We start from the raw sequence: 16,147 nt of genomic DNA, 5'->3' as shown, positions 1-16,147 counted from the left end.
GTTGTTGAAGAAAAATAATAATATATTCAAATTTTGACGAAAAATAATAATATGTTCTTCCCATCCAAAATCATTGTATGTTGTTAACATCCCAACATAATTTACAAACCATATTTGTTTGTAATCTAATCAAGAATGAAGTCGTTTCGGGTTTAGCGATATGAACATAACCCGTTACCTGAACAACTACTTCATTTTTTATTAAAAGATCCTTTACAAAAAAAACATATGTCGGGGCAACCACACTTTCAACCTCGGACCATCCTCCAAGATATCGTATTCTCCTTCAAAATGTTGTGGGTGAGCTTAGCCCTCTTCCTTTGTGCCAGGGAAACCCAATCTGGGTTTCCTGTACGCTGTTTGGGTCCTGTTGTCATGCAGTCTTCCACGAGCTCTTCAATTTTCAAAATGACAAACAGACCGCAATCCGGGCTGTTCAAGACACAAATGAAATGTTAAAGCATAACCAATAATGTTTCTACAGTCACAGACAATACTGAAACATAATGTTAAATGAGACTACATTAATAATAATTACGTGTCTTTTTATCAATTGTCTTAAAACATAAAAGGTTTTTGTTCCAACATTTCGCGGAATGTTGGAACAATTTCAAACTAATTAAACCATGCATCATAATGTTGGAACAAATAAAGAGTGAAAACACTTACTTTTCTCCCTGAGTAGGGAATTCTGGCTCCCCAACGACATCTGCATATTTTTGTTGGGTTCCAAACATTGTGAATCCCACCTCTTCTATTACATCCTCCACATATGCCGCGTACTCCCTGGCATTTTCGTAGCACTCCTTGGCCATCTTCTTATCAAATGACATCGAATCATAATGGGTCCACCGATGGAGAAATACATTATATATCAAGAGTGTCCAGTGCCCCCCCTTGCTGCGTCTCCCGTTGTTGGTTGGCAGATTGGTGCACACACAAATAATATTTTCGGTTTCCCAGCATTATTACTCAACGTACGGTTGAGCATTTGTTTGATGGAAGCTTGGTTGACCTCGGACTTTATCATTGTCTGTAGAACAAACACAAAGTTATCAAAATGTTCACTCATATAAAAGATGACGATAGGAAAACATTCTAATCAGTTAACTTACATAGATCTCGGATGGGAGGCATAGCACACACTTTTCTTTCAATTCCTTGTGATTAGTGACGAAGGAACTCGCCCAGTTAATTATTTGTGAATCGCATTCGAGATTCATCATCAACATATCTAGCTGCTTCCCACATATGTCGTTAATGCCGTCACTAAACCAGACCTTCGTACTGCAAAATTTGGAATAAACAGGGTCACCTTATCTAATGTTAGGACATTAAATGGAATGTTAGGGCATTACAGTAAGCGAATATAAATTATGCAGCACCTACAGTAATGCTCAAACATTACTGTGACTGCATGAACATTACAGTAACCTACTCGTACCTTTTGTCACTTTTCCTGAGGAATTCTTCCAACAGACCCTTTTCTTGTTCCTTCACATTCTTCCAGACTGGGATTCTTCGCCAGTTTCCAAGCTTCTCACCTTTCTCCTCTGCCGACCTTCCGGCTCCCAACTCTACAATGTCTTCTACATTAATTGTTTTTTTTTTCTCGAGTTGCTTTGCTTTCTCGGTCATAGTTCGGGTTCGTGGCTGAGTTTTAACCCTCTTAACCAAAAGTTTTGTTTGTGTTTCTCTTTCGTTTCAACAACTTCAGCCATTTCAACCTTTGGCTTATCTACAAAATCGTCTGCAGAAGAACTTTCATTCTCCACGATCTCGTAGTTTTCATATTCTTTGGCCACCTCACAAACCTCTGAAAAGAAAGCTGAAGGCCAAGTCAGCTGAAAGTCAAGTTCTTCCGTCTCTTTTTCACCTACATTCAAAAAACTTGCAAATTGCTTTTCACCTGTTCCCACCACCACACGTTTAACTAGTCAACATTCGATAGAAAACCAAATCTTAACAAAAATCATTCTCCAATTCTTGATAAATATATATAAACGTTATCACGGATGTTCTAACATTTTACGTATTTATGCGGAGAAGAACACTTACTTGTTTGTTTCTTATTTATTACTTAGCCGACCACTCTACTGTCGTTCGTGGTAAAAGACAGTCTTCAATTGTCGTGGTAAAAGACATCGTGGGAGTACGATAGAACTCTTTTACTTACCGTTTATCAATAAACTTGTAACGATGGCGGAACAATTTATGTTCATACCAATCATCTGACAAGTAAGTAAGAATTTCAGAGAAGATAGAATGATTCCACACAAGTTAATACGTTGGTTAAAAAAAAATAAACTAGAAATAAAACCAACTTAAATCTAAAAAAGCAATATTCATTTCTTTTATAAATGTAGACTGATTTAAAAACATAATGTTAAATGTTGAAGCATTCTGGTAGTTGCTTCAACATTTCCAACTTCTTCTCAAGCAAAGACAAGAATGTCAACAGAAGTAAAGAATTGCGTGAGCATTTACTCACTTGACCCAGCAACTTGGCTCTCTATCTGCTCCTGGTTTTGCCCCTCCCCTGAAGTTTGACCCTTTACCAACTCATCAGAAATTGCCTTCTTACCCTTATTGTCTATTTCTGCTTGTCCAGTTAGGGCTTCGGCATCACTTTCTTTTTCGTTGCGGGCTTCAACGTTTACTTGTTCCGGTTTTTTTGGGCTACTTCCTGCTCCACTATCTTCTCTCCACCATCTCCACTTTCCACCTCTTGTCTAACCTCCCCACCCTCCACCTCCTCTCCACCAATCACCACATCTCGACCAATCACCTCGTCTCGAACATCCACCTCCCCTCCGACACCAAAATCAAATTCCAAAACATCATTCTTCTCTCCTCTCTCTCTCTTCATCCTCTCCAATTCCTCTCTTAATACTTATCTCTCTCTCTTAACCATCTCATTCTCTTCTCTCAACCTCTCAACTTCCTCCTTCAACTTTTCTACTTCCTCATCATTAATCTCCACCACCACCCTGTCAGTGAACTTTAACAACTCTTCCTCTTCAACAGACTCGGGCACCAACTCCACCTTCACCTACAAGGAGGGATACATATGGTTATTATCTCAACACCTCCCAAAAAAATGCATACATTTAATTAAATTTGTAAAAATGCATGAAAATGCTCCAACATTTCACACAATGTCAATCAGAATTCAGTTATGTTGGAACATTTCATCAAATCACAGAGACATTATAAGAAATGTTAAAACAAATTACTTGCTCCTCTTAAATGCTTTCCAGCTCTTCTTCCAGTCACTTAAGGAAGAATGGCTCGATCATCCATCGATCTATTCTAGGACTTACCCCTACTTCTCCTACCAGGTCCTCATGGATCCTGGTGTGCATGCAATACCAGTACTACAAATAAATTAAACAATCTTAGGTCAGAAGTGTTTTTCTGTATCATCACAAGGATGGAATAACATTTTATAAAATTCCCAAACATTCTGCAAAATGTTTCAGCCTTAGATAACTACCCCAAGTTAATGATGAAACATATTAGAGAATGTCATAGCAAACTAATATGACTTTTATCATTATAAGAATTTATGAAGCATTTAAGTGCATGATCAGGAAAACTTACGGGCAGCAGAGTCAGGCAGCCTGAAGCTTTGGTCGGGTCTTCCGAGTGCTTGTTGATTCTCTCCATCATGTAGGAGTGAATAGCTCTCGGCCATGAAACTCTATTTATCATTCTCTCCGTTTGGAGATTGTGATAAAAACTCCAGACCACCGAGGAGCCGGCCGCTGAAGCAAAGAGGAAGGTTGCTGCCATGTACATGATCCAGAGTTTCAAGAACTCAATGGCAGGAGCCTTTGTTCTGGCAGCCACACTCAGTGCCCTTTCGATGCTCGGGCCCCCAAACGATGCAGACTTCCCCTCTACAATACAGTCTTTGAAATACTTGCTAAGAAACTGGTCCTTAGCCACATCTATGGTGACATTTGTGGGGAATGCTTCGTAAACCTGTCCTTCCATGGGGACTCCCAACAGCAAAGCAACATCTCCGGGAGTGAACTCAATCATCTTCCCTCCGATGTTGAAGGCTTGCCTCTGTTTGTCGTAGCAGTAGAGCATATCATAGATGGCTTTGTTAGGCTTCTCCATCACATTCTCTTTTCGGAAAGTATTACTGGTCACTGCTTTAAAGAAGGCCCCGAAGGGTGAAGCAAGCAACATCTTCTTTTGCTCGTCCGTAATATCCATCATTGATTCCCGGGCCACCTTAAAAACTGCTTTTAAATTACATTTGTAATTAAAAGCAGCTTTCTTCTTCTGCTCCCTAGCCTCTGTTGGTTTTGGTTGAGGCTCCACCTTGGGCTCTCTCGTCTTCGAAGTATACCCTCGATGCTTCACACAATCAGTAACAGATATGTCAGGGCATTCAACAAAATGTTCAACACAACACTGAATGCTACATCACTATAGATAATGGCAGATCATTTTGGAATGTGTTTACACAATAATGAAAGATAACTAATTGAAGCAACATTTTACAGAATGACAACACACGAACATTAATTACAGGACATTGTCAAAGATGTGTATACAATAACATACCTTTGCTTGTTGAGGACTAGCAACTTTTTTGCCTTTTTTGCTAGGCCCAGCAGAGGATGGGTCTTCAGCAGCCCTCTTCCTAGGGCTAGCTGATGTGACATGAAAATGTCACATTTGGAGAGCCTAACTTAGACTAATTATTCCTTTTCGAGTGTTATCAATAATATTTTATGTGTTTTTCATGTTAGGTACCATATTTGGAATAAAGAACTTAATTCGGAATAAAGGGAGCGAATTATCACTATCATTTCATGTACCCAAAACGAGAGAAAAAGACTTCAAACAAATCAAATGAGAAGAAGAGTCAAAGACGAGTCCAACGGTGAAAACGGAAGTCCATTCCGAGTTCGGACGGGGAAGTTGTGAAAGAAAGAAGTCGAGGTTCGGTCTTAAAACAAAGATTCTATGAAGGCACCCCCTTGATTTCCAAGTGTAGATTAAAGCCTAAGTCTAAAACCCAAGAGCCTAGATATGAAGGAATAAAACCCAAGCCCAAAGAAGATGAAAGAAGGAAGAGATTTTGGAGGCACCCAATGGACCCAAGTTTGAGTCAAAGTCAAGGTTGACTAAGTCTAGGGTTGGAGTCAAATACACTATTCATCTTCTTCCTCATTCATCATTCAACAACCAAGAAAGGAGAGAGAAAGGGTGTTAGGGTTTGGTATTCTTCATCAACTTCAAGGGTTTAGAGAGTTAAGGAGGTTGAGAGAGGGAAAAAGAGAGAAGGGGAGGTCCGGCCAAGCTTGGTCGGCCTAGCTAGGCCGGCCTAAGCTAAGCCGGAACAGCAGCAGCTCGGGTGTTTTGGGAGCTGCAGCTGCTGCTCGGGCTGTAGCTTCCTGCTGGCCGGAACGAGCAAGCATTCACGGACGCGTAACAGTAGCACGGGACAGTAGCTGCATGGCCCGGACAGCAGCAGATCTGCTCGGGACAGCAGCAGATCTGCCGGCAGCAAGCTCGGACTGTGTGGGTCTCGCTCGTGAAGGCACTAGGGACGCGCGCACAACACGGCAGCAGCTCGGGACGGATGCACAGGGCCGGGACAGCACCTATGTGGCCGGAACCTCCATGTTTCTTGGCCGGATTTCTTGTTTCTTTGGCCGGAATTATCTAGGCTTTCCGGCCACTTTCTTGGCCGGAAACCTTAGGGCTTTTGCTCCCCATGTCTTGATCTTGCTTCCCATGTAGTTTGATTTGATTTTGGGTTAGAAATTAGTAGAGAGAGAAAGCTAGGGTTTAGCTTTAATGGAGGTTTGTGATAAATGGAGAAGATGATGGTGGTCGCTATGGGGAACCCAGAAATTTGCTAAGGGGAGATCGACTGCACCTTAAAGACTCATATTTTCCGACGATCTTAGCCTTGAACCACATCGAAAAAGGGGGATTCTCTCATCATCTTCTTTCCATTTCTTATTTAATCACCATGTTTAGCTAACTTTAGTGTGTCGATTATATGAGATGAAATGTGATGAATTCGTGATTATGTTTAATATGATTTGATGTTTTGATTATAAATTGATGTTCATTTATTTCGATTATCGTTTTGGTCGTATTTTCATGTGTCTTGTCAAGCACTTCGCATAGTTAATAGACGAAACGAAGTATTCGATATCGATCGTAGTCTAAGTCATAATTTCATGTGTCTTGTCATGCACTTCACATAGTTAGGCGACTAGACGACACTTTCGATGACTCGGGATTAATCGAATTAGGCGTTTGTTTGACTAAGTATGATCTCCGGATATACGTAGTACTTAGAAACATCTACTTTAGGAGTCGAACATCGATTGTACTTCGACACATTAAATCGGACTACACATAGTCGTAGGTTTATCATTATGGATTCCCGGACTTCGACACCTTTCTCACTTATTTGTTGCCCGAATCGAGTCTTACCGTCTCCCAACTCTTGTTCCTCCGACACTTCTCTCGAATCTCTCTCGCCCGTTTACTTTTATTGTTTAGTTTAGTTATTTTACTTGTTTGTTTTATTATCTTATCACCTTATTCGATCAAACCCTCATTTATCTTTGTTTCCTTTCCTTTTTAGTCTAAGTTAGCTTGAAATATCTAGACCGAGGGACAAGACCCTTCGATATCCAAACTACCTTCCTATCCTTGGATCGATCCCGGCTTTGCCGGATTACTACTTGATACCTCCGCCTGGGTGTGTAACCTTTTCGGTTGCATCACTAGCCCTCACTGGCGTCTGTTGTCTTCTTTCAGGACCATCTCCTTTCTTTGTGTTTGTTTTCACCATCTTTGTAATCTTCAAAATTTGTTATGTTTTGTAATAGACACCCACATGTTTCAAACAAACACAGAATGTATGTACACAACCAAAATGTCTTAACATATACTAATTTATTTTACACAACCATGAATGTTAAAACAAACACCCATAAATGTCACCACAGAAACCTAAATGTTAAAACAACCCTAACTTGAAAATTTATGAAGATTCATAAACACCCAAATGACCTTTCTGTGAGGATGCATGCTTCCGAAATCACAAACAACTATCAAAATGTATAAACATAATCTAACATTTCTTCAACACAACCCAGAATGGTAAAACAAATCATTCACTTCATCAACAAAGACAGACCCCCAAAAATCAAAGACAAAGTACTAAATGTCCCCACAGAAACCTAACTTTCGGATCACAACCCTAAATGTTAAAACAAACCTAACCTACAAGCTTGATGAAGAACCATAAACACCCAAATGCTTCCGAAATCACAAAACAACAACCAAAATGTTTTATCACAAACTGTAGAGCAACTTAATCCTAAAACTTTTTTGAAAAACAACCCAAAATGTTTTCTCACAAACTCAAGATCAGACTACTGAACTTGAAATAATAAACCCTAATTCTTTGAAAACACCCCCAAATTTTCGAACACCCCTAAAACTGAACCAACAACCCTAAAATATTACCAACAAACACAGATCTGAAACAACAAACCTCAAAAATTTTCTAACAATCCAAATAATTTACCAACAACAGAGAGACGATCAAGAGTTAGAGGAAGAACAGGGACGTACCTGTGTTTGAAAGAGAGAGAAATCGAAAGAGAAGCACCAGATATGTTGAAAGAGAGCGAAATAGAGAGAGAAATGGGTAGATCCGGTTGCTTAAATAGGTTTGCTTGAGAGAGATTCGCCGGTAACGTTTCGGATGAAAGAGGCGTTAATGGCTGTGTTGTTTCGCTTGAAAAAGAGATAGAGAGAGAGATAGAGTTGGACCGGTATGAATGAAGAGAGAGAGTTTGATCGAAATAGAGAGAGAGATAGAGATGAATCGTTTTGATGGAGGGAGATAGTGGAGAGTTTTTCAATCAGAGAGAGAGAGAGCGCGGAAGCCGAGAGAGAGGAGGAGAGGCTGCATGTGGGTCGGGTCTAATCAAAGTCAGGGAGAGAAAGAGAAAGCCTGTTGTTGGCGGGAAATGAGTGAGGGATATAAGTGGTAAGCATTTCTTTTGGAGGGATAGAGAGGTAAAATCACTTTTTGGGTTTTTTTTAGATAATATTCCCTATTGGGTTGGATTTGGTATTTGGGCTCCTTTTTTGGGCCTTAGATTTATCATCTCCTTTTTTTAGACCCCTACAATTTCTTTATATTTTTTTCTTAAAGTATCTATTATATTTCTAACAAGGATTTATAGATAAGTTATGTTATTACTAAGAAGGAAACAGTTATTTTTTTAGATAAGTTATTTTAGTACTAAGAAGTACTATATTGAAAAAATGTTTATCCAGTCTCCCTCCGTTTCATTATATCCTTGAGAGAGAGAAACATCCGAAATTCGACTTTATATATGTTAAACCCCACATATATTACTCCAATTACAACAAATTAACTTCTATAAGTTTTGATTTTGTGTTCTCGTAATACCACAATTGGAACGAACCAGATCTGAAATCCTTTGTAGATTGTTTTCAAACGGGAACTAGTGTGAAAGAAGAATTTGACGTTAATAAATCCAAGAAATACCCACCAAACATTAGCAGAAATGCTCAGCTGCTTAGCAACAACGCAAGAAATCGACAGTCTCAAGAGAGGTGTCACAAAAAGTACCACAAAGTGTTGCTATGCATACGCTGATGCTCACGGCTCACCTCTTATTAGACACACCCTTTATAATTCTGCTTATCAAGATACAGAGTAGTTGCTTGCGGTTTTGGATAGGGTACAGTAATACAAAACCGCCGGACCACCCAACAGGGCCTGACATGATCCAACCAGGTCAGAGCGGATCCATCCCATTTGATCGAATAAGGTTTTTCTTGTGAGGTCTCAACTCCGGCGACAATGAAATTTTAAGAGGAAAATGGACAGAAGCTAGTATATTTGAGTACTTAAATATCAAAATCCAAGAAGTTCATTTCATAGATGTTGTCAACAGAACAATGACATTTTAAAGAGAGCACTAAAACATCGATATAACATTCCTGCCTCAACAAAAATTGAAATAATACCAGGGTGAACCTCCCATCTTTTGACAGATGACTTAAAGTCTGATAATATGTCTGCAGGCAAAGAGTGTCTGAAAAGTACCTTTCTACCCACTGCTGTAATAGTAAGCTAAAGTTGTCAGGTTTCAACCATGGGTTCAGGATCTGATGATTCAGTAATCGTTGCACGACCCTTGTTGGACTGACGCACGGAGTTGAACAGAGTGTCCTTGATAACCTGAGAGAAAAGTACTTTCTCAGTGAAAAATAGAAAGCATAACAAATTTCAGAAACATAAAGGAAAAAAAAGCAAGCATAAGTGGACCAGGTGCTAGTTACCTGGGACATAAGGCCGTGCACCTGCTCGACTGTGATCTTTGAGCTATCGCGAGTGATTTTTGAGAGTTGAGAATCATCTTGCTGTTTGAGGGGAGGCAAGAAAATGGATACACGTAAAAATTGGGCAAGGGAAGAAACCAAAATAATCAAAATCTGAAAAGAAAAACAAACCCTAATCTACAGACACTCGACCAATTGAACATAAGAAATATAGGAAGTAACTTATTGATACAGATCAAATGCAAAAATTCTTGAAGATGTTAAAATTGACCCTCAAAAATGGATTACCGGAAAAATCGTGGAAAGGGAAATTACAGTCAGTAATAAGCGACTTTACGAGTTCGCTGTAACATATCCAGAACCGGTGAAGGGCAGACGTTTCAACTGGCATTAGAGCAGAACAGGTGAATACTGGCGTAGAGACGTTGTTTGCTAAACAGTCTAAATAATTGAGATATGAGTTAACAGCCTCCTGATTTTAGGTTTACTTATAGCTCTAAAGTAACGAACATAACAAAAAAAACTAGCAGGCATAAAGATTGGTAATAGTTCAGACTTCTATTCATTTTGGATTTCAGAACGTTAAGTTCGACCACATCCAAGGTAGGGCTTACCACCTTAGTAGTTAGAAAATTTCAAAGCTCAGTCTTCTCCCCAAATCCTTTTACAGTTCCGGGGTCAACATCTATCCCATTACGATAACGAGTAGGATATCAAAACATTCTTATTTTCAATTAATATACTCTCTGTCATGAAGAGGTTTTTCATGTTGTGTGCCTCGCAGGCAATCTCCGTCTTCTGTCTTTGTGGTGTATTCGTGGAGTTGTCCCTAATATGAGAAGTTGCTCCTATTATGTTGGTTGCGCGCCTTCATGCTTACAATAGTTGCTATAGAAGTATGAGGCTGTTGATTGTGAAGCGTGACAAGTGCGTGTTTGGAGAAAGATGCCACTGGTAACCCACAAAAATAAGAGGGTAAAGCCAAATTGCCTACAATAGAATATGACTCTAGCTAACTTGGCAGTTATGAGTACACAAGAAAGAGCACAAAACCAAACATTTAAATGACTGCTGACTTGATGCCCTAAACAACCCAATAAAAAGTATTAATTTTGAGGAACATTAAACAGAAGCCACTTTGTCGCCGTCACCTTGTCTGCCTAGTTCATCTAATTGATGCCCTTAAGTGAGGTTTGGGAACATTAAACAGAAGCACTTAACTTCTAGAAGTTCAGCTGCTAGAAAGTCATAATTAGTTTTGCATGAGCTAACTTAGAATACAGTTAATTGATATGATAATTTGTCAATGGTGGCAAGTACATCGGACATTGATATTTCTTATGGTGATGTGGTGAAGATGGTGGTAGTTGCGCCCGAAGATGGTTATGCAGCAGACTACTTGGTCCAACTTGACAGTAAAGTGAGTTGATAAGGTGTTAAGGTGGAACTGGTGATGTGGAAGCAACAATGAACAGTGGCACTGCTGCTAACCGAAGTAGTTCTACGGTGTCAAGTGTCAAGTGTCAACTATGTATTTTTGACAAATCTCAAATTGTAGTTGTGATGAGGGCATGGGGAAATACACTCATACACCAGGTCGTTGAAGACTTATGCTGTCGTTGAGGTGGCCGTGAGATGGTGATGATGTCGGATTGAAGGTGGTGGTGAAGTGTGGCCAGATCCTGGTACCGAGTTTAAATTTTGGAAAGGTGCCACTTCATTACTTCAGACATTGCACTATCGGCATCTTCGACTCAGTATCTTCAAAGTGACCATTCACCATAGTAAATTTTGATGCTTGTTCATCCAAATAAGTATATTCCGTAATATACTCATCACGATTTATCTATTGATTTATGTAACTATTAACTAATATATAATGGTCATTCCATAATATCTATAGTTTCAAAAAAAAAATCCATAATATCTATATAACAAATCACATAGGTTTTTTGTCATGTCATAACTTGCCAATCATAAACCTATGTCGTTGAGTTATTTTAGGTAAATCTTGACCTTTCTTTTAAAGAATCAAAATAACTACCCCACTTCCTATAATATCTCACACAATCTCTCTTTCATTTGTCTCTCTTTTCAAATTGCCAATAACTTCTCATTTAAAGTTTTCACACGATACTCTCTCTTTCCTCTTCTCTCTCTTCAAACAACCCAATAAAATCTCCACTATTGTTCTTCTCAAAAATACAATTATCATTTTTACTACTTGAAGATCTCCAAATGACCTTAGTATATGGTCATAACCTCGCCTAACATGCTTATAAAACAATTCGTGCCCTACGGGCTATATACCCTAGTATAGATAAATTATATCTCATTAGGGTATATTATATCTATACTAGGGTATAGCTCATGCTAGGGCACGGGATTTTCTATAAGCATGCTACACGAGGTTATGGTCATATACTTTGGTCATTTGGAGATCTTTAAGTAGTACAAGAATACATTAAAAATGATAATTGTAATTTCTAAAAGAATAATAGTAGAGATTTTATTGGGGTTTTCGAAGAGATAAAAGAGGAAAGAGTTTGAGAATCGTGTGAAAATTTTAAATGGGAAAGTTTTAAGCAGTTTGAAGAGAGAAACAATGTGAGTTGTAGGAAGGGGGTAGTCATTTTAATTTTTAAACATTTATTTTCTAAAGACTCTTTAAAAAGAAAGGTTTTGATTTACCTAAAATATTTCAACGGCATAGATTTATAATTGCCAAGTTATAACAAGGCAAAAAACCTACATGATTTTTATATAGATCATGAAGGTGGCCCCCAAGCGATTTTGATTTTGAGGCTTTTAAAAGCCTAACCTTCAAATGAATTATGATAGGTCAGGGTTCTAATACTAATTGTATTGCTTTTGACTTGTTTAAGCAAAAACAACTTATAAGTCTAGCTTCCAAAAGGTCACCTTCAATTCATAAACTCATTCTAACTTCCTCCTGCATGACAATCAGTAAACTACTACCAAGCTCACCAAGAACTAGAAGAACTTTAAAAATGAAAAGGCCACAGGTTATGCTAATAAAATCCAATAACATCAGCCTCTAACCAAATAATTGGATATCATGTAGATCTGGACTAACCTCTTTCTTCTTTTGTGATGATGGTAGAAGAAAAGAACCCAAACGTGAATGTAGCTGAGTTTCTGCTTGCTCCAGCTTTTCAGCTATACAACATAAAGGAACATAATCAGAGTCATATAAGATTCTCATACATTTTTTTATTGCAAATCAAACTAGCAAGGTCGAACATGCAAATTAACTACATCCATGAAAATTAGACTATTTATAATTAGGTACGTGAAAATGTAAGAAAAAGCACACCTTAGAAGTTAGATACTAGCCATGCTAAACTAGGACTTACCAAGGTCTGAGATCTGCCCTGCAACGTAGTCTCTGTTTCCCAAAAGCGGAGATGAAGAAAGTGTATTTACCCAGTATTTATTCCAGAGCAAATCCAAGAGGTGGCAATCAAGAGAAGACTTGAAATATGTGATATCCAATGAATAATACTGCAAAGAATAGCAATTATTCACTATTAAGAATTTTCATTACCATTTTGGTGTACTATGATTGACATCAGTAGATTTAACAATGATAGCAACTAGCAAGAACTACATTACTGGTTCATAATGCAACTTTTTTTTGATAGAGAATGGAGAAAAAGAGAGATTGACCTGTTTGCAATGTACACCAAAATCTTCAATTTTGTTAAGAGGGATAGTCTGGTACTCAGAAACGGGCTCATCAGGTGGTTTATAGCCTTTAGGGTAAGTTCGGAATGCCCCAATCTCAACTTTCCCCGCAGACACAGTCCTTGTAGGATCGATGACAACCGCCAAAAAAGGCTCTTGGAATTGCTGGTTAAGCATCTGTGTTGACACATCTATACCTGAAAGCCAGCATCCATAACCAGGGTGTGAATGGTACCAACCGACCACGTTCTCCAACCTCCCAGCCTATAATAATGACATGAACAACAAGAGTTACACACATAAAAGAATAGTTTTTGTTTTTAGTTGAGGAAGTTAACTTTGTAATAGTTAAATGACAACAACAATTAATAAGAATAATAGCAATACATGAATCAGAACTCGCAACATAAAACATGGCTTCTTTTAGCCTGAATGCTTAATAATTCCTTGAGTATATAACTGAGCTTCTTTTGCCATCTGCATGTAATCAGCCCCGTCATTATCAACATCAGCTCGAGCATTAACCCAATTTTCAATGCTTTCGACCAGAAGGAGATGGGACTAGAAATGGCACTATGGTTTTTTTAAGAGGTCAAAACTATTCTATACACACCAACTAGCAATAACTATAAAAAAAGTGGTATAGACTGATTGGCTGAAAATTACTTGGTACCAAAAATAGCCTCCAATTGAAAGTAAATCCCTAAAAGAGAGATAAAAAAAATTCCAACTTTTCATTTTGGCTCAATAGGACAAATGACGATATCCTCTTTAATTGTACCCCCCCCCCCCCCCCCCCCTTCTCGCTTTTCATACGCTCCGTCGTAAAGCATAATGTAAAAGAGACAGAAGCTTTTTTCCAGTTCTTTGGTATTGAGGTAGTCCCCGAAGAAAAAATTAAGCCACTAACCGATCTTGGGGGTGTCCACTTGGTTTTTTTTGCATTAGTGAAGAAGTTCCACAGAGCCGATGTAATCTCACAATGTAAAAGCAGACAATTCTTACCATTTCTTACATAAAATCATACTATGGTTGTTAACCTAAAATTAGGGGCTGCTCAAGTGAAGAGAATAAGTTACCATTCAATAATTGTCTTCCTCTAATCAGGGCGCGGAACAAATAATAGTAAACACCTCACCTAGCTATACGTTTTTGCAGTCAGCCAAATGTATACTCATAAGCATCAGACTAAACTTAGATCCTTCAAAGAAGCATTAACAAATGCATTATCTGTAAGGAGGACTTAAAGTCATTCAATAACCCATTCTCGCATGTTTTCCAGATAGCTTTGAGAGTTTGGTAGTTTATTAGAAGTTCCAACACAGGTTGGTGTATCCCATACTCGCAGACGAGAGTCTAAACCGATATGAAATTACGAAACTATCAAAGTTTGGCAAACAAATCAGAGGCCAATCTCATATGAGGTTATATTGAGCCTACGGAACAATGCTATATCCAAAGTCATAAAGTGGAACAGAACCTAATCCTCAGTATGGTTCATGAACTATTATGTAATTATGACAAGTGCTTATCCTTTCGTTTCTAGATGTTAGCCGAGAATGGGTTAGCAACCATGTGAAGGTCGTGTATGGAGCTGTCTGCTTATCCTTTTTCCCTCATTAAATTCATTCAGACCTTAAAACATCACAGGAATGTCAAAAGAGTGTAAAAAAAAAATAACAATACTAGCATAGAAGTTTATGGATTCCTTATAAGGTGAAACTTGAAAGGAAATTTCAGCAGATGTAATGTTAAAACAGATTAAGTTTCCTGTGAATAAACTAGGGTTTTCATAGCTTCATAAATCTTTTATGTAAATTGCATAAGTAATGAATACCTGTTTGTTAGTCTGAGAGTAATCAACCATATACTCATAAGCATCAGCTTGAGCATTAACCCTAGTTTCAGTTCCTTCAACAGGAAGAGCAAAAGCATCCATAACAATAATAGCATCACCATCAGTTTTTCCTTGCATCAAACCCATAACTTCAATAGTACCACCAGAACGAGCATGAACAACCATCTTCAAAAGAGCAAGAGCTGAGACCTTCACACGTTTAAAGTAGTGAGGATCATTCACCCATGGCTTTTCCTGCTGGAATTTCGCTTGAGCAGCTTCATCATAGAAGTAAATAGAGTCTGAATCAACTGATGAAGATGGTGGTGATTCCATATTTACTATGTTGTTCTCAAGTTCCCATGTTTGTTGTGCCATTAAAGCTGAAGATGAGGATGACGAAGCAGAGAAAGAATCCATTTTTTGAAAACTTGGAGAAAAACCCTAACCCTAGAAATTTTGAAGAGAAAGCAAAACCTTCCAACTTTCCAGTCTAGGGTACCCGAAGCCCCGATCTTTCTTCTTCGTTAAAATTAGGGATAACTTTTATACCCCCCCTTGTTGGAATGGTATTCTAATTTAGTCCGTTTCTATAATCTAATCAACTTTGGCTCTCCTCCTACTTTTTTTTTTGCCACTGTTTTGGGAAAAACATATTAGTTTTCGGGGAAGATGGTGCAAACCCAAAAAAAAAACACTCCCTCCTCCTCAAGTCACATAGCCGGTCGGAATTTCTCTCTTTCTTCTCCTTTGTCTGCCTCTCTCTTGTTCTCTCTTCTTCCCTTCTCCCTTCTTTTCCTCTCTTTCTTTCTTTTGTTGCAGTTCCAGCGAAGGGGTTTCTTTTTTTTTTGAATTGGTCAGCGTGTCTCGAACCCTTGACCTCTAAGTGGAAGATTATACCTCTTACCACTCCAACCAAGGGTTGTTGACGCGAAGGGGTTTCCCTTCGCCGGAAACCTTCGTCTGAAGACCAGACGATAGCGTCTGGATCTGGACGAGCCAGATCCAGACGAGTTTCCGACGAAGGGAGATCCCCTTCGCCGGAACTTTCGTGAGAAGGAGAGAGGATAAGAGAGAAAAAAAGAGAGATAAGAAAGAATAACGAAAAAAGAAATAAGAGAGAACTAGTTGAGGTCGCCGGAATCCGGTGGAAGTCGCCGGAATTTGGTGGAGGTCGTCGGGGTTCTAGTTGAGGTGAGAGGAGAAGAAGAAAGAATATAAAATTGA

At 38.7% G+C, this 16,147-nt stretch overlaps 1 protein-coding gene across 1 annotated transcript; it reads right to left on the bottom strand.

Moving 5' to 3' along the window:
* Positions 1 to 8,913: 8,913 nt before the first annotated feature.
* Positions 8,914 to 15,789, bottom strand: CSN5B (COP9-signalosome 5B). Its single transcript, XM_086645035.1, has 6 exons — positions 14,921 to 15,789; positions 13,066 to 13,347; positions 12,753 to 12,900; positions 12,473 to 12,555; positions 9,376 to 9,456; positions 8,914 to 9,274 (listed from the first exon to the last, which is right to left on the bottom strand). The coding sequence occupies exons 1-6, from the start codon at positions 15,338 to 15,340 to the stop codon at positions 9,176 to 9,178; spliced, it is 1,113 nt and encodes a 370-aa protein (XP_086501161.1). The 5' UTR covers positions 15,341 to 15,789; the 3' UTR covers positions 8,914 to 9,175.
* Between the last annotated feature and the right edge of the window lie 358 nt (positions 15,790 to 16,147).

This window comes from Eschscholzia californica, unplaced genomic scaffold, assembly GCF_041429995.1.
Source record: "Eschscholzia californica isolate CP2 unplaced genomic scaffold, dmEscCali1.0.p SCAF_1, whole genome shotgun sequence".
Taxonomy (NCBI): Eukaryota; Viridiplantae; Streptophyta; class Magnoliopsida; order Ranunculales; family Papaveraceae; genus Eschscholzia; species Eschscholzia californica.
This window is presented reverse-complemented; position numbering and strand designations above follow the sequence as displayed.